At 45.0% G+C, this 21,959-nt stretch overlaps 1 protein-coding gene across 1 annotated transcript in view; it reads left to right on the top strand.

Annotated features, from left to right (window-relative positions):
• The window catches only part of IGFBP3 (insulin like growth factor binding protein 3), a 34,064-nt gene extending 12,406 nt beyond the window's left edge, over window positions 1-21,658 (top strand). The window contains exons 2-4 of the mRNA XM_035101349.2: window positions 523-743; window positions 5,054-5,173; window positions 20,395-21,658. Coding sequence (XP_034957240.2) covers window positions 523-743; window positions 5,054-5,173; window positions 20,395-20,520 — 467 coding nt within the window. The 3' untranslated portion in view covers window positions 20,521-21,658. The remainder of the gene's footprint in view (window positions 1-522; window positions 744-5,053; window positions 5,174-20,394) is intronic.
• Window positions 21,659-21,959: the final 301 nt, after the last annotated feature.

Genomic DNA, 21,959 nt, shown 5'->3' with positions numbered 1-21,959 from the left:
CATCTAAATATAAATGAAAGACCCACAACTCCTGCAACCCAATAATAACACTGGCACGATTGGTGGCAAAGTCACTAGGTTCCTTCAGTCATGAAAATACTGAACTCTTTCTGTTCAGGAAATAGATTCTGCCGTCTCTATGATATTGAGGCTGCTGTCTTCAAACCACCTACTCCAAAATAGCTCCATTGGCTTCAGCAGAGTCCTCCTGGATAAGTGCCTGGTTTTTAAGCATTGTGGCCTGAGTAGCTGAAACCTTTTTATGTTTATAAAAGCCTCCGTAAGCGCAGCTTCGTCCGTTCACTTTCACCCCCTTTTTCCTATTGTTTGCCTTCCCGTTTTGTCTCCCCCATTGTAAAAAAGTAGGTTGCAGTTTCTTACTTTTGCTATCCTGAATACTTTGTGCACCATCCTAATGTACCGTGATGATAACCTTCAGAGACATTATCGTGTGGAAGCTCTTCCAGCCGCTACAATGAATAAATGATGGGCTAACTTTTGGACATTTGTTTTTGTTTAAAGGGAATGCCAGCAATTCGGAGGAAGACCAGAACATCAGCAGCACAGAGAATCAGTCTGTCTCCAACACACAGAGACTGTTGGAACCCAAGTCACATGCTCACCACACCAAAATAGATGTCATTAGGAAAGAGCATGCCAAAAATACCCAACGCTACAAATACGATTCACAAAGCACAGACACACTGAATTTCTCTTCTGAGTCCAAGCAGGAGACTGAATATGTAAGTAATTTTTATTTAACAGAAAAATACATGTGTTCCCTAAATATCACTTTAAATGGATGCAGACTGTAGATATTGTTAGTTGTCTGAGCTTGCGTTGCTGCCAGAATTACTAGACAGCTAATTGACTGCAAGATTTCTGAATTACACAGATCCATTGCAATCACATTTAATCTGTCACCCAGCAGTCACTTCACAGGCAGGTTCGAGTCGCTGTGCCCGTGTTGATCATTGCCTACAGCTCTGAACCAGAGGTGACGTCAGGTTTTGCCTTGAATGAAATTTTGAGGCAGATGTGGAAGCTTCCTGTTTGGGAAAAATATCAGAGGAGTTTCATTGGTTGGCTTCCCAAGGGAGTTTTCAATACCCCACAACAAATATTCCTGGACATTGTTAGTCCCGTGATGCTGAGGGTCTTCCTCCATCTCTCTCATCAGCAGCTGAGGGCTCAGTTGGGAATCCATGACTGGTGGAGGAAATCTCCAACCAGTAAGCAAAGCTGGTCTAAATCATGGCTTGTCTCATTCCTAATGCAAAACGTTAAGGTAAATGAGGTTTGTGTTTAGCCAAAACTTCTGAGTCATCCTGAAGGAAGGAAAAGTTTGAGAGTTTCAGAGAGGATTCTCCACACCGCTCCATACTTAAGCTGCCTGGCTGGACAAGATTTTATGGTGGCAATGTCCTGTTCCCCTTACAGACACAACAGATTGGCTAATAAATGAAAAATCCTTGCTTTCTGTCTATGTCTGCGAGCCTGTAATCCCAAGCCGCCAGTCATAGCAAGGGCTGTGAATGCAGAACTCAGTATCAACTTTTGGCTGGCTATCAGAAGTTTTCTTCTGCACACAAAGCAGTGTCTAGCTTTGCTAGCGATTGCTCTGCCATGCTGAAAATGCCTCTGGGTGAAAAAAAACCACACATGGAGGATGAAGTGGTCACTGTTTCTTGTTCCTTATGTGTAGGACATGAACAAGGTCTGCAGACCTGCTGGACTGAAGGAAACGGGAGCAGAGAATACTCTGGTTCATGTACTGCTCTTGGCAGGCAAGCGACAGATCCCCATGCCAACAGCACACAAAATGTTGCTGTGTTTTTCTTGGCTGTGCATCAAAACACTCATGGCTGATCCAGACACAACTTTGTGCTGTTGAAAAGGAAAAAAAAATAGGGAGAGACCACTCCAGAAACCTACATAAATGGAAAATGTAGAGAGTCTGGTGAAAGTGAAAAGTGGCCTTGCCTGGTTCACTTGTCACAAGATGTAGAAATGTTCCAGTGGGAGTCCAAGGGTGCCTGGCTTTTCAGAGAGAGCTGCTTCTCTTTCACAAGGAGGAAACACAAAGGTTTGTGTTCCAAGGTAATAGACAGGTTGACGTTATTTCCATGCTATGGACCGATTCTGAAACTGGGGGACTTCAAGTTCTAATGTTGCAATAACTTGTATTTAGAGATACTGATTTAATTTCGCCATCTATTCTGGGTGCAAACAGTACAAAGGCCATCTTCTGAGCATTTTTCTTTTAAATAAAAAGGGAAACAGCAATAGTGGAAGCAGCAGAAATATTGTTGACAGTAAAGGTAAAGGTAAAGGGACCCCTGACCATTAGGTCCAGTCGTGACCGACTCTGGGGTTGCGCGCTCATCTCGCATTATTGGCGAAGGGAGCCGGCGTACAGCTTCCAAGTCATGTGGCCAGCATGACAAAGCCGCTTCTGGCAAACCAGAGCAGCACATGGAAACGCCATTTACCTTCCCGCTGTAGCGGTTCCTATTTATCTACTTGCACTTTGATGTGCTTTCGAACTGGTAGGTTGGCAGGAGCTGGGACCAAGCAATGGGAGCTCACCCCGTCACAGGGATTCGAACCGCCGACCTTCTGATCAGCAAGCCCTAGGCTCAGTGGTTTAACCACAGCGCCACCTGGGTCCCTTTATTGTTGACAGTACTGTATGCCAATGAACAGACCTGGTTTCATTGTGAGATGAAAGCCAGGATTTCAAAAATTGACCAGTAGGTGATGGATGTGCCGTGAGCTGTCTCCTTGGTTACTGGGCAAAAAAGTTAATTACAGTGGTACCTTGGTTTTTGAACGTAATCAGTTCTGGAATACCGTTCGAGTTCTGAAACATTCAAAAACCGAAAACTTAATATGGAAGCCTCAATACAGAAGACGCATGACGGGTTTGACTTCTGAGACATGTTCAAAAACCAAAGCATTTACTTCTGGGTTTATGGCATGCAAAAACCGAAATGTTCGTCAACGGAGATGTTCGAAAACCAAAGTACCACTGTACTGTGAAGCCATGCCTGTTTCTGCTTACAGACGGAAGGGCTTTTCTGGCAGCCTGGCAATAGGCAAACATATATTATACTGCAATTAGAATCATGCTAAATATCTTTAAAATGCTTGCAGTTGTATATGATAAAGCAATAAACACATGTAAAATAAAAAAACACTGAGAAATAAATAACAGCCCCAAATTAAAATAATTGTTCAGTAGCACCCTAGAGACCAACAAAGTTTGTTCTGGGTATACGAATGCATACGAAAGCTTATACCCAGAACAAATGTATTTGGTCTCTAAGGTGCTACTGGACAATTTTTTTAATTTATTTCAACTGTGTCAGACCAACACGACTACCTACCTGAGCCCCAAATTGCCAGTTGCCAAATAGAATGGGATCAACAGAGATACAGGCAGCGAAAATTATAGGTGTGTCCAATCTGTGTGCAACCATGTCTGCATGCTTCATGTGAAACCTAGAAGTGCCCTGAAAACATAGCAAAGAGGGGTGGCCTTATGTGGGCCCTACTGATGCATGTGGGGATCCAGAATCCCCGTGCAAATCGGTTGCTACCTGTACAGTGGTACCCCAGGTTACAAACGCTTCAGGTTACAGACTCTGCTAACCCAGAAATAGTACCTCGGGTTAAGAACTTTGCTTCAGGATGAGAACAGAAATTGTGGCACTGTGGCAATGGGAGGCCCCATTAGCTAACGTGGTACCTCAGGATAAGAACAGTTTCAGGTTAAGAACGGACCTCCAGAATGAATTAAGTTCTTAACCAGAGGTGCCACTGTAGTTAAAATGCGTGTGTAAATAAAATGGCCATATTGTGGTTAATTTTGTGGGTCCTAAGACAACTTAACGTAAGGAATTTCTGCTGCTACTTCTGTGGCCGTGTGTGCTCCCCAAAACTACTCCAGAGGGTCAGGAGACCCCCCCCCCCAAACCACCACTATGGGCGTGGGGCATGAGAGACTGCTGCTGTGGGAGAAGTGTCCCAAATCTGCTTTGGATCCTAGTAGCCCCCAGGCCTTCTCCCGGAGTTAATCTTAGGATTCAACCCATTACCCTAAATTTGCAGTTTAGGTGTAGTTTTTAAAATGCACCAGCCTTGGGTGGGTTGGCTGGTTTCCTGCAGGGCTTTGCACATGCGGAAGTAGATGCTCACATGCGGGTATCGAGGGCAAAGGGGAGTTTCACACCCAAACTGATGCTGTCAGACAGTTTATTTCCATAAGGCTCATGCAGACTTCCTTTTGTGTTGTGTTTCTGAGTGCCTTTTTAAATGCCCTGCTGTGTTTCCCGCAAAAGCCTGCTCTTTACCCCTCAATTGGAGCAAACGGCAATCTGCCGAAACCCTGAATTGTTGTTTGTTCTGATCCAGTGTTAAAGAGCGGGTATCCTGGGAAAAGCAAAGGGGCCAAAAAAGACTCCCCGCCCCCCAAAAAAGCACTTGGATGCAGAGCTTTAAAGTGCAGAGTTGAGCCTGGAAAGTGTGGTCCAATAGGTGAGTGTGGGTGTTAATCAGCTGCTCTGAAGGAGGGGATCTCCCCTTCTTCCCACCAAATGTCTTCACAGTGAGGTGGCTGTTTATTCGATCCCTAAATGCAGTTCTCTACATGGGTACAGCTAGCTTGGGAGCATTTTTTTCATTTTTTAAATATAAGCCTTCTTACAATCTGCTGTGTAAATAGTAGTTAAAGCAGCCAAATTCTTGATAGGCAGATGTGTGAGTCCAGCTGCCTTTATGTGAAGACAAAGTTGGCTCTCTAATATTCAAGAAACCTTCAGCTAAGACCGAGCAAAGCTAGGCTTTATTTCACCCGGGTCAAAAACCCACAGTGACACCCCTCTGGAGGCTTCACCCAGGGCTAAGGAAATGTTCTTCCTTAACCCTTTCGTATTCTTTTGTTCTTTTAGTCAAAATTTAATACAACACTTAATACAAGTGTTTACCATAGTGTAAAATCGAATGCTAAGAGTATTGGCATATTTAAATAAGTGATCCTTCTAATTGGCAGGGTCCTTGTCGCAGAGAAGTGGAAGACACATTAAGCAACCTCAAGATTCTGAATGTCTTAAGCCCGAGAGGATTGCATATTCCGAATTGCGACAAGAAGGGATTCTACAAGAAAAAACAGGTGAGTGAAATGCCTCAGCCATTTATGTTTCTCCTTCCTTCTTCTGTTATAGTCAGTAATTCCAATAAAATATCACTGAGCAACAAATAACTAATCTTCAGCCCATGCCATTTTTATCAAATACAGCAGTTTGGGGCACCTGCTGGCTTAGCTCCAGTGCTTCTTGTCAGATGCAATTGATGTCAAGAACAGCAGATCAAATTGGAGAAAGCCCTGCCAAGTCACAGATGAGCTTGACCCTGGCCCTAGTTTCCAGTATACCCTTCGCTGAAAAAAGAAGCAGCTCTCTGAAAAAGAAGAGGGGGTGGACAGCAAAAGGAGCATATGGCTGTAATACATCAATGCTTTGAGTAGTAATTAGCTGCCTGAGGGTTCCTAGAAAAATGGAGTTGGGTCATGTTACAGACAGCAACCGGAGCAACTTCACATATGTATCCTTTCCATGCTGCCAAGGATTGCTTCCAAAATCTAGATCATGAGATCAAGAAAGTGATATGCACTCAGAACATTTACTTCTAAGTAATGCTGGCATCTCAAGCAGTCTGGATTTGGGGCACCTGCCCCATGAGATTATGACAGTTCTTGACAATTGCAGACCACCAGACCTTGGTTAGTTCAGACAGAAACATGCTCACCTTGCAGACTTTGCATCTTGTTTTCTCTGTATGCATGCTGACCCTCATTTACTTGAATTAGGATAGTGCATAATTTTCATTTAATCAGAACTCTTGCCTTCATTTTATGGAGCAATGGTCTCATTAGTAAAATTCGTGTTAAATTGCTGTTTTAGGGGGTGTTTTTCATCGTCTGGGGAACTTTGTGAAAAGCCTTACTGAAATAAAATAACACTACATCCACTGCCTTCTCCTGATCCACCAAACTTGTAACTCCTTCAAAAAGAAAAAGAAAAGAGGTTCACGTGGCTTGACTTATTTTTAAGAAACCCATGCTGGGTCTTGGTAATCACAGCATCCTTTTCTAGGTGCTCACAGACTGACCGTTTAATAATCTGCTCTTTCCTGGTATTGATATCAAGCTGACCAGTACAGGTCCACCACCACCACCACCCCACACATTTGCCCACCTCCATTCCACAGGGACCTCACCTGTTCTCCAAGAATTTTCATATATTAGACAGAAGCTCTGAGATTATATCCGCAAGCTCCTTTAGTACCCTTTAAATATTGGGACAGTTGAAGTCTGTCATGACTAATATATCTCCCCTATTTGAATATTTGATGATCTGATCTAGGAAGACATCATCCAAGTTTTCAGTCTGACTTTGAGGTCTTTGGCAGGCACACACAGTAAGGTCACTGTTCTTTCCCTTTCCTATAGTTTTTACCCAGATACTCTCAATTTGCCTTCCATGCTCCAAGTCATGGATCTCTTCACAGGTTGTACACATCATTTGTATATAATGCTACTCATTCCTTCCTGTTCAGTAAATCATTTTTGAATAGGTTAAACCGCTCAATTTCTACATTCCAGCCAAGAGTATCATACCAGATTTCAGTAATGCCTATTAGGTCATATTCATCATCCTATACTAAGAGCTCAAATTTGTCCTGCTTGTTTCCTTTACTCTGTGCATTAGTATAGAAACAACTGAAAGCACGAGTTATTCCCTCCAACTGCTAGCTTCTTGTGGTTTTCTGCCAGGCAGGAGTATGGGCAGGAGTCTGTAGTGGGCCTGGGGCCTGTAGTGTTTTGCAGGACTGGGGCCTGCCTCAGCTTGTGTTGGAGAAGCAAGGAGTGGCCAGTCAGGTGAGGCCACTTGATAACTCACTGGTGGCAAGAGCTGGGAGGGATAAAAGCTCAGCATTTCCCTTAAGCTCTTTGCCACAGCAACGCGATCCCTGCCTTGTTGCATCTGGCCTCCTGTTCCTTGATCCTTCACCTTGCTCCTTGCTCCTTGGACCTTCACCTTGCCGACAACTTGCTCCTTGACTCCCGGACATTCACCTCCGCCTTGCTCCTTGACCCTCGGGCCCTCGCCTCCGTGATGCCCTGCTTCCCAACCTTCGGTTCCTTGACCCTGCGACTGCCTGCTGCTGGACCCTCAGCCCTGCACCATCTTCCCGTTCCTGCTTCCACACCACCATCTTGCCCCCGGTCCTGATGTCCTCAGGTGGGCCTGCTACCTCTCGCTGACCAGACCGTGAGTACCGTCAGTGGCGAAAGAATGGGAAGGCGGACGCGCTTTCCCTGAGGGACTCGGACTCTGGGGATGACGATTCGGAGCCGGCACCCATGTTATCCCCGACCAATTTTCTCCATGGAACCTGGGAGCAGGACTTTCAGGCGGAGGTTCGTCTGGTGAGCTGTCAGGACCTGTTCACCAAAGACTGGTTGGATCCCGGCCCAGTACCTTCAGGACCGGGGGTGCGCCGCTTGATGTTCGGGATGGGTGTGTGTACCATCGCGGCCGGCTCTATATCCGGAGGGGCCGCTCCAGACTCAGGTTTTGAAACAGTGCCATGACGCGCAGACCGCTGGACATGGGGGATACGCGAAGACTCTGCGGTTATTGACTCGCACGTTCTGGTGGCCAGGGGTTTGGGCAGACATTAAACGGTATGTGCGGTCCTGAGAGACTTGTGCCCGGACCAAGGTTCCACGGCAGAAGCCTCTGGGGCTTCTTCAGCCATTACTCACCCCCCACAGGCCATGGTTGACGCTTTCCATGGACTTCATCGTGGACCTCCCTGCGGCCAAAGGACAGTCGGTCATTCTGGTGGTGGTGGATTCACTCACCAAGATGGCACATTTCATCCCGACTCGAACCCTTCCCACCGCCCCACAGACGGCCCACTTGTTCCTTGAACATGTGTTTTGGCTACATGGGCTACTGGACGCAGTGATCTCCGATAGGGGACTCCAGTTCACGTCCCGGTTCTGGCAGCCTTCCTCAAGGGACTGGGTATCGAGAGATGCCTCTCTTCTGCGTACCACCCTCAGACAGACGGTCAGACGGAAAGGGTTAATCAAGTCCTGGAGCAATATCTCCGCTGTTTCCTGAGCTACTATCAGGACGACTGGTTGGACCTATTCCACTGGCTGAGTTCTCCTATAACAACTCCTGCCATGCCTCCACAGGGCAGAGCCCTTTCTACGCCAACTTCGGGTACCACCCACGCAATCATCCCTGTACCCCCGCGGCTTCTCTCGTGCCTTCCGCCAATGATCGGGTCTCCCACATCCAGGAGACACAAGCCGACCTGGTACAGCACCTAGGGAGAGCCAAGGCAGACTACAAGGCGCAAGCAGATTGGAGGCACCAGCAAGGAATTGGAGGCACCGCATGAAACGTCCCTCGGCTAAGCTGGACTACAAGTACCAGGGACCTTTCACCATCCTGCAGCAGGTCAACCCGGTCGCCTACAAGTTGGAGCTTCCCCCCTCTCTGAAGATCCACCCCGTGTTCCATGTATCCCTGCTGAAACCTTGCCACACGGACCATTTTACGGGCCGCATTAACCCCACCACCACCACTGGTCCAGGTTGACGGCCATGAGGAGTTCCAGGTTGCCCAGGTCCTGGACTTGAGGTGGCTCCGTGGGAAGCTCCAATACCTAATTGACTGGGTGGGCTACGGGCCGGAGGAGCGATCCTGGGAACCAGCCTTCCAATGGAAGTTCCCAGATAAGCCTGGGCCATGACCGGGGGTGGAACCCCGTTTCCCTATGGGGGGGAGTATTGTCAGGAGTATGGCCAGGAGTCAGGCTCTGGGGCCTGTAGTGCTTTGCAGGACTGGGGCCTGCCTCAGCTTGTGCTGGATAAGCTAGGAGTGGCCACTCAGGTGAGGCTACTTGATAACTCACTGCACCTGGTGGCAATAGCTGGGAGGGATAAAAGCTCAGCATTTCCCTTCAGCTCTTTGCCACAGCAACGCGATCCCTGCCTTGTTGCATCTGGCCTCCTGTCAGATCCTTCGCCTTGCTCCTTGGACCTTCGCCTTGCTGATGCCTTGCTCCTCGACTCCCAGACCTTCGTCTCCGCCTTGCTCCTTGACCCTCGGGCCCTCGCTTCCGTGACGCCCTGCTTCCCAACCTTCGGTTCCTTGACCCTGTGACTGCCTGCTGCTGGACCCTCAGCCCTGCACCATCTGGACCCCATTCCTGCTTCCACACCACCATCTTGCCCCCGATCCTGACGTCCTCAGGCGGGCCTGCTACCTCCCGCCGACCAGACCGTGACACTGCCCTTCAGCAGGTTTCTGTAGGACCATCTCAGTTTCCTGTGCATCAGTGAAACTATTATCCCCAGTACCAGGTGTTCCCCTGTTGTCGTGCTGCAGCATTCTGGACCAAGCTGAAAGGAAGCCCCACATAGACTGCATTGCAGTAATCCAGTCTTGAAGTTACCAGTGCTTGGACCATTGTGGTCAAGAAACCGTATTATCCCAAGATGAAACTACCGTATTTTTCTGTGTATAAGACTAGGTTTCCCCCCTAAAAAATAATGTCAAAAATTAGGGGGCGTCTTATAGATGGAAAAATTTGGTACTTTGTGATGTGTGACACAGTGATGTCACAGATCCCTAACCTGTTTTCAGGATCAAGGTCAGTTCTGAAACATGTCAGGCAACCATTAGAGGATGTGAATTTTATATCATGATTTCCAAGCTGGGAGACATGGCTTCCTGGCAAGTGATTCCCAATACCTCCTGTTTTTAGATATGCAAGTGCTTAAAGCTGATATTGCATGAGGCTTCCTCGCTATTTTGCACGGCGCATTGCATTTTAAAAGATAGTTTTGCCACATGAACCACCCTCTTTCCCATGAATGGTTTCCCAGGCTACACCTCCTGCTTCCAGTTGCCATTTTGCAGCAGCTTTACAGCGATGACTGCTGTGCTTTCATTAGAGAATATTATTAGTAAAGCATTCTCTGTATGTTTTCGTTGGCCTTTCATGTGGTTTGGGAGTTGGAAATGAAGAAAGTCAACATCAAGCGACCAGCCAACCTGCTGTACCTTCCAAAGAGTACACAGACTTCTATGTTAAGGAATTGTTTCCCTTATGTTGACTTGCTCTCTGTGTGTGACATCTTTAAAGGCAGTTTCAGTCGTCCAAGGCATAAAGGCATTTGTGAGGCCTTGATTTCACTTTTCTTCATTGTCCAAGTAGAAGGAGTGCAACACTTGCTTTATATTTCCCCCTACAGCTTATCTTGAACAGCTGAGGATTTTCCTCCGTTTATATTTGGGGCTGTAGTTCAGGTTTCAAGTACTGAATCTAGATCTTGTTCCTGTTACAGTAACCATGTTCTCCCCTAGCTCTGCTATCTTCTTACAATAGAGCAATATTAGGGCCAGAAACGGATTCTAATAACTGCTGACTTTTAGATTTTCTGAGAAAGCAATCTTTATTACCAGGTGCAAGCTGCCTTAATCACTCTGGGGAGAGAAGTCTGGGCTTCCACTTGGAACATCTTATTCTCCCCCCCCCCTTTTGTTGTTTCACGTCCATCCTGAAGAAGAGTTTTGTTTAAATCAAAAGTGTCTGTGCTACGTTGTGAATTTTTGCTTTACCCCATGGACTAGATGTAACAAATTAGAACCATATTTTCAGATAGTTCACATTGTCTTCTAATTCTCGCAATGGTCATATCATTTTGCAGGGTTTTCTTTCTGGCTTTTAGCAATTTGGAATTGTGCATTTAGCTTCTTTTTATCCAGAATTGAAGAAGCAGGGATGGGATTCCTGCTAGATAGTCAAGGGGCTAGCTCTTTTCAGGGCAGAGTGGTCTGGAGAGGTTGGCAAGGAGCTTTCGAAGCCACATGCAAGTGAACTTGAAGATGCTCCAGATTCTCTGCCAAGGGGTGGGAGGTGGGGGCTTACCAAGGAAACAGGGGCCCTTTTCCACGGTGGTAACTCATGCTGCGGAAGAACTTCCCCAGCTCACCTGGTGCCTTCTCTGGGGTCTTTTCAGTGCCAAGCAGAGACTTTTAAAGTTGCATTTTAAACTAACATTTGACTGCTATAATTTTAATCTGGGCTGTAAACTATGCAGTTTATGCGATTGCTAGGAAATTTTTGTTTAAAAAATAGTTTTTAAATTTTTATACATTATATTTTTAATACTGCTTTGGTTTTGTTTGTAAGCCACCCAATAAATATTTTTAGATTGGTGGCCAGATACAACAACTTACCGTAACACTATGCAGGCATGCAGTTACCTGTTGATGGTAAAGCTCATGGGATACCAGCTGTGCCCATGTGCTGACTGGCTGGCTGGCACCCAGGAGGGGGACACCCACCCACCTTCCCTTGTCCCCTTAAAGCATGGGCAGGAGACTGGAAAGCAAGGCAGACAACGGAGATCAGGGTGACAATTGTTGCATTGCAAAACATATTTTTCCAGGGAAAGTCCTTTCTAAAAGAGGCAGATACGCTCTTTACAGTGCAATCCTATGCATGTTTCTTTTAAGAAACTGTACGTTCCTCTGTGATTGACTCAGAAGTGAGTTCAGTGTGTTTAAAGTATCAGTAAAGTATCAGATGGTAGTCCTGGCCTCTACCCTGTCTTCACTTCTCACCCTCTAAAATACAACCTCCTAAAAGATAATGACATTATTAATAATCTTTTTGACCACTGCCACAACCAAGGCATAATAAATTAAGAAAAGTTGATCAAATGAATCAACAGTAAGCATAGATTTTGCCACTTTGGGCTGTTGCCTGATTTATTGCCAAGAACAATAACTGAATACATGTTCCTGGAAATTGGTGCTCGCTGTCTCTTACAGCTATCGTTTGCAGGAACTTCAGACACAGGCTCCACGCAGCAGCAACAGCTGATGCCTCACTCCTTATTAGTGTGAACCTTGGATTTATTCCATGGGGTGGGCAGGGGGTGGGGTGGGGGTGGGCATTCAAATTCCAGCAGCTGTGCTGCTCCAGGAGGACTGTTCACTCCAGCACTACAGATACGTTCAGATGTCCCCTTGGGGCTCTGTCCACAGCATATATATTTTTTTAAAATTGCACAGTCCTCTCCACTGCCAGCGTGGCCACCCCTCCCCCCAATTTCAATTTATAATTCCTCTGGAGCAAGCGTTGTACTGTGTGTTGCTTCATGTCAGGGGTGTGTGTACATCTGTAGCTCTGCCAAAGTTTGGGGGTAGAAAAACATTTCAAAGGGGGAGCTGTGGGAGAAAAGCAGCAGGTAGGAAAATGATGCAGCATTTAACACCAGCCAGCTTCGAAGGCCTTGTTCTCACTCAACCTGTTCCTGGGATGGATACTTCATTCCTTCATCTCCCTACTACTTTCCTGTGTGGAGGAAGTTGAATTATATTCTTACAGGCTTGGGGGTCCCTTCCAGACCAGGGAGCCTGTGAATGTAGGATGGTGAGAATCTGTGCAAAGGGACCACGCTAAACCAGTTGGCTGGGTTCTTTGTAAGGCATTGACTGGCCTTGCTTGGCCCCTCAGTGTTCTCATCAGCATCTCCCAGAGTGAGTCGTGTGGCCGCCGTGGCAATGAAGGATGCTGCTCTCCCGGAAGGAGGTAGGCACTTCCTCACCTGCCCACCCTTCACCTGGCTGATGCTGGAAGTCAAAGTCCAAGGGATATGACTTGCTCTGTGCTGGACGCAAAGCTGAATTGGGGGCTTCTCTAGAAATCTAATGGAGAAGCAAGACCCACTGAAGTGCTAAAAATGTGCAAAGAAAACCACATACCCTAAAGACACCACAGTCTCTGCTGAGCTACGTTCCAAGGGAACGAACCCCTGGAGTCAGTCACCACTTGAGCTTGGAGTGTGAGCAGCAGGACATTGGCCTTCAGGGCAGCCACACAGCAGTCAGAGGTTTCTATAGGCACATCTCCTCCCAGGTGTTGCAGTTCGAGGAGACTCTGCAAGAAAGTCGATTCCGACTAAACATCAGGAAGAACTTTCTGACATCAAGAGCTGTTTGGCAGCGGAAAGGTCTCCCTTGGGAGGGTGCAAACTCTCCTTCCTTGGAGGTTTTTAAGCAGAGGTTGGATAGCCATCTGTCATGGATGCCTTAGTGGAGATTCCTGCATTGCAAGGGCCTAGATGGGTCCCTCCCAGCTCTACAGTTTTGTGATTCTATGTTAGTGAATCTGCAGAAAAATGAAGTAGCTAGTCAAGCAATGAATACTTGTTAATCTCACTTGGTTTAGACACTCTCTGCCCTAACCCTCTGCCCTAGCTACTCATTCTCTGGTGGCAGAAAAACAGGCTCTCTAGTTTGCTCTTTGAGATCACATAGTTTCCTTCCTGCTGTGTTGCCTTATGAGATACACATACACAGCAACATAATATTGTGATTATATGTAGCTTGCTGTGAGATTGCAGAAAGCCTTTTGAGCTGATGTAGGCTACACAAGTGGTTTCCTCTGTGCTCTGTCCCACCCTGACAATGCCCCTGTCCTGATTTTGGTGCCATGTAGTGGCTTTGCGTGCCAGTGATCCGCTGTGGTCCATTAGGATATCAATTGCTCCCACACACCCCTCACAAAACACTCACAAATGACAACAGTTATTGAAAAAGTCGTATTTAAACTCAGTTGATCCAAAATTCACCTATGCAGCAAAGGGACAAGTGAAGAAAAATGGTGACATCTTTTCTCCACCAGTGCTCAGCCAATTGTTAATGCTTTCCTCTGTCACAGGTTTTCCTCTCGTTCTGGTGCAGGGCTCCATTTCGGCACAGAGAATTGTTGAATACACAGTGCCAGCCAACCAACCCCTGGAGGATCTCTCAGTAGGACAGTTAGCATTGTGCTATTCTAGCACGTGGCATGATGTTTTCCTGCCTGAAGGTCTAAGAGAATACACACTTTATTTTTCAGCTAGAATAAAGCGGTGTTAGTTCATATACTGTAATCATATAAACATGGATAAAGCAAACATTTGGGAGGGAGAGGAGTCTGCCCAGCACAGGAGGCTGCAGCCCGAGAAGGGAAAGAGATTGCAGAAAGCCTCCGCTGTTCCCAAACTGTCCTAGCTGAGGGATTGTAGACCTAGCAGAAAGTAGGGGTTAACTAGCCGAAAGAGCTCAGCATGCAAATAAACTTCTTGTTTTGTGAGTATCTTCAGGTTGTCATAGTTCATGTGGATGATGCTTGAGTCTTGCCTCACAACTGCGAGGGGCAGGGCAGCAGACTCTGCAAGGAAGCGGGTCTCATTTGTGAAAGGCATCACTAATTTGAGACACCAGCATATTTTTAAAAGCATCAGTTAGTTTGGTCTCCTTGTCATTCAGTTGCAGAGGGAGTTACCTTACTCTGCTCCAGCTGTGTCCTCATTGGATTTCTGTGTGGACCTCCCCCCCCCCTTTTAAGTACATGTAGTAACTTGGCTTAAAGTGCACTGCTGGTAAGACCCCAGCACTTGCCTTGCCTAGAGGTATCTCTACAGATAAATTAGGCTGTGCAAATTTGTCACAAACCTCCATCCTGAGTCCTTTAAGCACCTAGCAGGGGCCCTGAGCAAGAGGCGGCCTACCTCCTTGCTTCTTCCCAGGCACCATAATATAACAGGCGAAAGGGTTGGTTTCCCTACCCCTTGACTACCAGCGCTGAAAGGAAAAAAGGGAGGCTCTGAGCAGACACTCAACTTCAGATTCCTTGCACCTGAAGAGGGCCAATAGTAGACATGCAAAAACTGGAACACCTCATATGGCTCTCAAAGACCTTCATGGTGGGCCTGGAGGAGGCCATAGTCCTTGGTGATGGGTAGGTTTTCTTTTTCTTAAGCTAATCCTGCTTTGCGAACACCTTTTTGTTTTCTTTATTTTTTAAAAAAATCTTTTCTGCTTTATTGCTCACAATTGTATCTTTACATCATTCATATATATATATATATACAGTGGTCCCTCTACTTACGAATGACTCAACATCCGTAGGTTTCGACTTACGAACAGGACAAATGGCCGCACACTCACGAATTTTTCTACATCCGAACGGAAACGGTTGGCAGTTTAAATGCGGTTTCCTCAACTTACGAATTTTTCCAATATTTTTTTTCCTATGGGAAGCCGCACTTCGACTTACGAACTTTTCAACCTACGAAAGTGCATTCGGAACAGATTAAGTTCGTAAGTCAAGGGACCACTCTCTCTGTGTGTGTGTATATATATATATATATATATATATATATATATATATATATATTCATTCTATGTTTCCAAAGTATATTTATATTCATTACTAGCTGTTCCCGGCCACGCGTTGCTGTGGCTCAGTCTGTTAAACGGGAAAGCAACTCCCCCACCCATGCGCATTGTGGAAAATCCCCCCACCCCACCCTGTCCCATCCCGATCCATTCATCCTCCCCAAGCCCATGGGCCTCCACCACCCAGAGCCCCCATTCCCCACCCCTGCTGCATGACATCACAACACCCCTCTCTCTTCCCCCCCCTGCTGCGTGACATTCTCCTCCCACTTGACGACATTCACCACCCCAACTCCACTCCCTCTCCTCCTTGCATACCCCATGCGCATCTTGGGGAGGGCCTGGTCAGTTCCCACAGCGGGTCCTGGCGGGTGAAGGGACAGGATTCAGCCCCTGCCCTCCCCGCCCAGGGGACAGCCACACCCAGCAGCCTCTGCACGCTCGCACATTTATATTCAGTAGGTTGCCATGGTTTTTTGTGATGTCACAGATAGTCTTCAGCCAATGGCAGCAGCTGAGGCCTGAGATTATGATGCAGCATCCTCAGCTGTGCTGGCTGGGCAATGCCATGTTATTGTGATGTCACAGATAGTCTGTAGCCAATGGCAGCAGCTGTGGCATCCTGAGGCACTGCTGACTGAGGCTGTGCTGCCTTAACACCCAGCAGATGGCGATGTTTTTCTAAAAAAGCATGTTCTTACCTGTCACAGGGGAGACATCTATATAATCTAGATACTGGTATATGAAAACGCTTGTGTACGGTGTGGCAATGTTGTGTCAAATTTTCAAAGCGATCGGTCAAGCACTTTAGGAGATTATGGATTTTGCACAAGGTTATCTTTACATTTTTATTTATATAGATTATCATCAACTCTAATGTTACATACACGCACATAAAAAGAAAGACGCAATTTTTAAAATCATAATATTATTCATAAATAAATGACTTCCCGTCCCTTTCCATTTTGTGCTAGTAAACCTATTGCCTATATTTATCTATTTTCTTATTATTTAAGATATTGTCATTTCTATCTGTTTTCCTTTTGATATTTATTATCTACAGAAATTACTCAAAGGCCACTACTGTTTTCAGATTGCAGCAACTACTTTTTAAATATTCCTTAAAACTCCTGCTTGGATTTATCTTTAATTCTTTCTGATAAATAATCTAACTCCACATATTCTGTCAGTTTCAATGCCCAATCAAATCTGGTGGGCACATATCTACTTCCAATGTGTAGCTATTATATATTATAACCCTCGCAGCAGTGGCGGCATACAAAAAGGTTTTCATTATCTTTTTAGGAATTTCCAAACCAGTAAAGGTAAAGGGACCCCTGACCGTTAGGTCCAGCCGCGGACGACTCTGGGGTTGCGGCGCTTATCTTGCTTTATTGGCTGATGGAGCTGGCGTACAGCTTCTGGGTCATGTAGCCAGCATGACTAAGCCACTTCTTGCAAACCAGAGCAGCGCACGGAAATGCTGTTTACCTTCCCGCCGGAGCAGCACCTATTTATCTACTTGCACTTTAGCGTGCTTTCGAACAGCTAGATTGGCAGGAGCAGGGACCCAGCAATGGGAGCTCACCCCGTTGTGGGGATTCGAATCGCTGACCTTCTGATCAGCAAGCCCTAGGCTCTGCGGTTTAACCCACAGCACCACCCAGTAATGCCAGTGAAAATGATTCTGGTTTTTTCGGGATATTCACTTTCAATATTCTTTTAAGTTCAAGATATCATTCCAGAATGATTTAATCCTTTTGCATGTCCACCACATATGCAATGTAGTCCCACCAGGCTCTCTACATCTCCAGCAATTGTTTGCAAGGTTTTTATACATCTTAGCTAGGTTCCAAGGTGTCAAATGCCAGCGATAGAACATCTTTTAGAAAATTTCCCTTATGACATAGCAAGACAGAAACTTCCAGTTGACCTTCCAAAGATTTTCCTACTGGGACATCTCTATACTGTGGCCAAAATATTGGGCCCATCTAATCATAGTTGGCTTAACAGCCTCCTTCTTGACTTCCCAGTCAAGGCAGAGTTGGTATGTTTTTGAGAAACTTTGGTTTTGGTCTTGATTAAATCTCTTTCAAGTCTTGAGTTTTCTAGAGGAAAGCCTTTTCCTTTGTCAACTTTAAATCTCTCAAATAATTGGAAGTATTGGAACCAGTCAGTGATGTATTCTCTCACTTCTTCAAATTTCTTCAACTTTAACTGGTTCTCGTCTTATTTCAATAACACTTGGTATGTCGGCCAATTTCCCTCTGTATTTTTTCTTTTTACCGCTAGTGCCTCAGTTGGAGATATCCACTAAGGTGCTTTAGGTTCTAGGAGATCTTTATATTTTTCCCAGCCCTTGTACAATGATTTCCTAATAATGTGATTCAGGAAGTTTTGGTGTACTTTTACTTTCTCGTATGCTAGGTACGAGTGCCAGCCATACCTATTGTATCCCTCTAAATCAAGCAGTTCTGGATTTTTGAGTGTTCACCATTCTTTTAGCTATGTAAGACAGACCGCCTCATAATACAATCTTAAATCTGGCAGGGAAAGGCCCCCTCTGTCTTTAATGTCAATTAAAATCTGATGTTTGATTCTGGGCCTCTTCCCCTGCCAGATGAACCTTGAAATAGATATTTGCCAGCACAGGAACAGATTGCCCCCCCAGCACAGGAACAGATTGAAATAGAAAAAGTAATTTAGGTAGCACACTCATTTTTATAACCGAATTTCTTCCTGTAAAAGATGACTTGAGTCTGCCCCAAATATCCAAGTTTTTTTTTAATCTCCTCCCAAGTTTTTACATAATTATCCTGAAACAGGTTGATTCTCTTTGGGGTTAGCCAAATACTCAGGTACTTTGCTTTTTGGCAAATTTTCAGGCCAAACGTTTTTTCCAATTCTTCTTTTTCTTGAACTTAACTTTGTCAATGCTTAAAAAAAAAAAAAACATTTTTGGCAGTAAGATGCTCCCTGAATCCTATGCCATAAAATCTTATCAACATTCAACCCAGCCAGATGGGCAGGGTATAAATAAAACTATGATAATGATGATGATAATAATCAGTTAACAGCAACTTCCACAATTTGGGAGAAGGAGGTTTGCCAAGGAACACATGATATGACAATTCACAGATGTTAGAGAGCTTTCTATCCCCACCTGAGATGCTTCCTAATATGTGTGGTCCAAACATAACCTTTGCTATTTTTAACTTGTAAAGGGGAGTTACAGGTAGGTAGCCGTGTTGGTCTGAGTCGAAGCAAAATAAAAAAATTCCTTCAGTAGCACCTTAAAGACCAACTAAGTTTATATTTTGGTATGAGCTTTCGTGTGCATGCACACTTCTTCAGATACCTGAAGAAGTATCTGGTACTACCTGGTATCAGAAGAAGTGTGCATGCACACGAAAGCTCATACCAAAATATAAACTTAGTTGGTCTTTAAGGTGCTACTGAAGGAATTTTTTTATTTTGTAAAGGGGAGTTCAGGAAAATACCATAGTCTTTCTTGCCCACCAACTTTACTAAATTATTATTTCTGGAACAAACCTCTGCTTTTGCTGTTTGGATAAATCATGGCAGGGAATAATGCTTTCTCTAGAAAATATTTTTATTTATTTACAAAGACAGCCTTGTGTATTAGGAAAGAGGCATGCAGGCCTTCAATGAAGTGATAACTCTGTTGCAGGGGATAATGTATCTGCTCATAAATGTCAGCTGCAAGCCTGGAATTCCTCTGGCAAGCGGATCCAACTAGAGTGGCTTCTGTTGCCAAAGTGTCTTGGCCAGGCATGTGCTCCCTTTGCAGCCTATAAAAAAATCATCTGCCTTTCTTTCCCAAATAAAGGGAACTCCCTTACGCATGAGGTTACCATAGGCTCATTAAAGGTTGATGTAGCTCCATGGTGGTGGACAGCTGTAGTGTGTAATGTTACACACTAATGTAGTTTATAAGGCTTCTTCACGTTTTGGGGCTGGTATGAATAGCTTATATGGTGCGATAATTAGAACCTTAACATTCATTTGGCATTGGAAGTAAACTTTGATTGTATGCCTTCTACATGGATCATCAAAATTCCACTCATTCTCAGCACTGGCATATGCTCAGGGGAAATTCTCTGACTTCCTTTGGGCTTGAGGATTCAAACCCTACAGCCCAATCTTAAAATGCACGACTGTGCCTGTGGCCCCAGGGGATCCTTCATCCTCATGCAATGTCCTCAGGGCAATATCCACCCAAAGTTATAACACATTTAAGTTTTGCTGAATTCAAACGGAGCATTGATGACTATCACAAACCTTCCCCACAGAGACCAGTGGGATTTAAAAGTCCATAGACGTGTCTGAATTGTGCCTTCATCATTCAGATGCCCACATGGCTCCTCTTATTGGAATTGTGTTTATGCCAGCACGCCACTAACACAGTTCTCTATAGTACATCCTGCTTTATGAGCAGATTTTGCAAGTGGAGCAAGTCTTAAGAGAGTGAAGGCAGGCAAAACATTGAAAGAGTGCTGGAAGTAGTTAGATATTGCTGATGCCCTCCAGATGCATGCACATTTTTCTGACTTAGGGAAAACACCAAAGAGTTTTTCAAGGTTTTTGTGTGGGGGTTAACTGAACTGGGGAAAAGCAGGCCTTTGGTAGGAGCCAGAGGTGCCCCTCCCCCAGTAACACCTTCAGCTTTCTGAAATTGGCCGCCTTAAAGTCCAGAGTGCATGTCTGACTACACTCAGCTTTCCCTTGCCTCTGTATCATGAAACTTCCTCCCAAGTTTCCAAGTACTTCCGCTTCATCTTTCACCCCCCCCCCAATTGGTGAGGACTTGTTGGTTCTTCCACCTTCTGGGAAATGGAATTGTCAGTGAGGCAATGGATGAATTTGTTGGACCTTACATTCTTGGCAGAGTTTGAGTTTCATCAGATATCAGGGAAGTTGAAGCCTCCCATGCTGTTTCTCTCCTACAATCTGCCTTCCATGCTATACGTCAGGCATAATACCACTCAAAACCTTTGGCTTGTGTAGATCTGTTGGCACTAATCAAATCTCCTCTTTTGTCTTGCAGTGTCGTCCATCCAGAGGCCGAAAAAGAGGCTACTGCTGGTGTGTGGATAAATATGGGCAGCGACTCCCTGGATATGATGGGAAGGGGAAAGGAGATGTCCATTGCTACAATCTAGAAAGAAAATGAGGGATATCCACCACCTTCTGTGGAATCTGCGTGTGGCATTTTAACCATCAGAAGCCTTGGAATGACTGGGCTGCAGCATAGACTTGGGAGCTCTGAGTTTGGGCCCCTTCGGATACTGCAGGGAGTCAGTCTCTGCCACTGACACACTTCTGGCTTTCCATCTGGTCACACAAGGAGTTCTGAAATCCCAACTAAATCTGCACTATGGATACCCAGAAAAGAAGTAAAGGGCTAAAAGGCACTTCGGAATGGATTCAGGGAGTCTCCACTGACTTTGTGTTGGTTTGTTTTTTAATTAACAGCCTGTGACCAATTTGATCCCAAAAGATAACTCTCCTTCTATGTTGAAGAATTTATAGACTGTAAGCTTTGTAAAGATATTAAACATATTGGATAAGACCCAATCCAAGCTAAGCACTTTTTAAGTTGCCTGGATTTCAGTTGGGGAGTTAAGCATGAGCTCATTTTTATTCCAGTGAAATTACTTATAAGTAATATAGTGTGGAGTGGATCACACCCAAGGTTTCAAAGTAAAAGCATTTTTGTTTTGTCTTTATACAGGTTTGACGAGAAACTTTTATCTTCACGGGTAAAATATTTTATTAAAAAGAAAGCTAAAAGAACTTTTTAAAAAAGAAACATGTTTCTACTTGGCTATTTTTTCTGTAAAATATACTGTATTATGAATATTCTGTTAGTCTGTATTTAATATAATTGTTTTTTTAATAAACTATTTAAATATAACATAAATGTTATACAATCATTATAGCATATGCTTTCAAATTCTCTTCCCCAGGATACTTTCCAAAGCTTGCATCTATATCTCCAAGATAAGTGTAGTATTCTTGATAGGGAGGCTACTCACCCTTTCAATATGTCAGAAGTCCATGGAGCAAAAAATGGCAGGGATTTTGAAAAGCAAGCAAGGAAGCTTATTTACGATAAGATTTATATTTGCCATACTAAGAATATTATTTTGCATTAAGTGTTCTATATGTCTAACTACAGTTCAGGAAAGGTGTTCACTCCTAAATTAACCTTATCTGGGCTAGTCTAATCAGCTCTATCCAAAGTGTTTATAAGATTGATTAAGCCATTAACTAGGCAGATTGGAAAAGGAGGATTTTAGTTACCTCAGAGACAGAGATGAAAATACAGGAAAAAGTTAAAGGGACCCCTGACCATTAAGTCCAGTCGCGAACGACTCTGGGGTTGCAGTGCTCATCTCGCTTTATAGGCTGAGGGAGCCGGCGTTTGTCTGCAGACAGTTTTTCCGGGTCATGTGGCCAGCACGACTAAGCCACTTCTGGCGCAATGGAACACTGACACCAGAGCAGCGCACGGAAACCTATTAATCTACTTGCACGTTTGGGCGTGCTTTCGAACTGCTAGGTTGGAAGGAGCTGGGACCGAGCAAGGGGAGGTCATACCATCGCGGG

Source organism: Zootoca vivipara, chromosome 12 (genome assembly GCF_963506605.1).
Source record: "Zootoca vivipara chromosome 12, rZooViv1.1, whole genome shotgun sequence".
Classification (NCBI taxonomy): Eukaryota; Metazoa; Chordata; class Lepidosauria; order Squamata; family Lacertidae; genus Zootoca; species Zootoca vivipara.
This window is presented reverse-complemented; position numbering and strand designations above follow the sequence as displayed.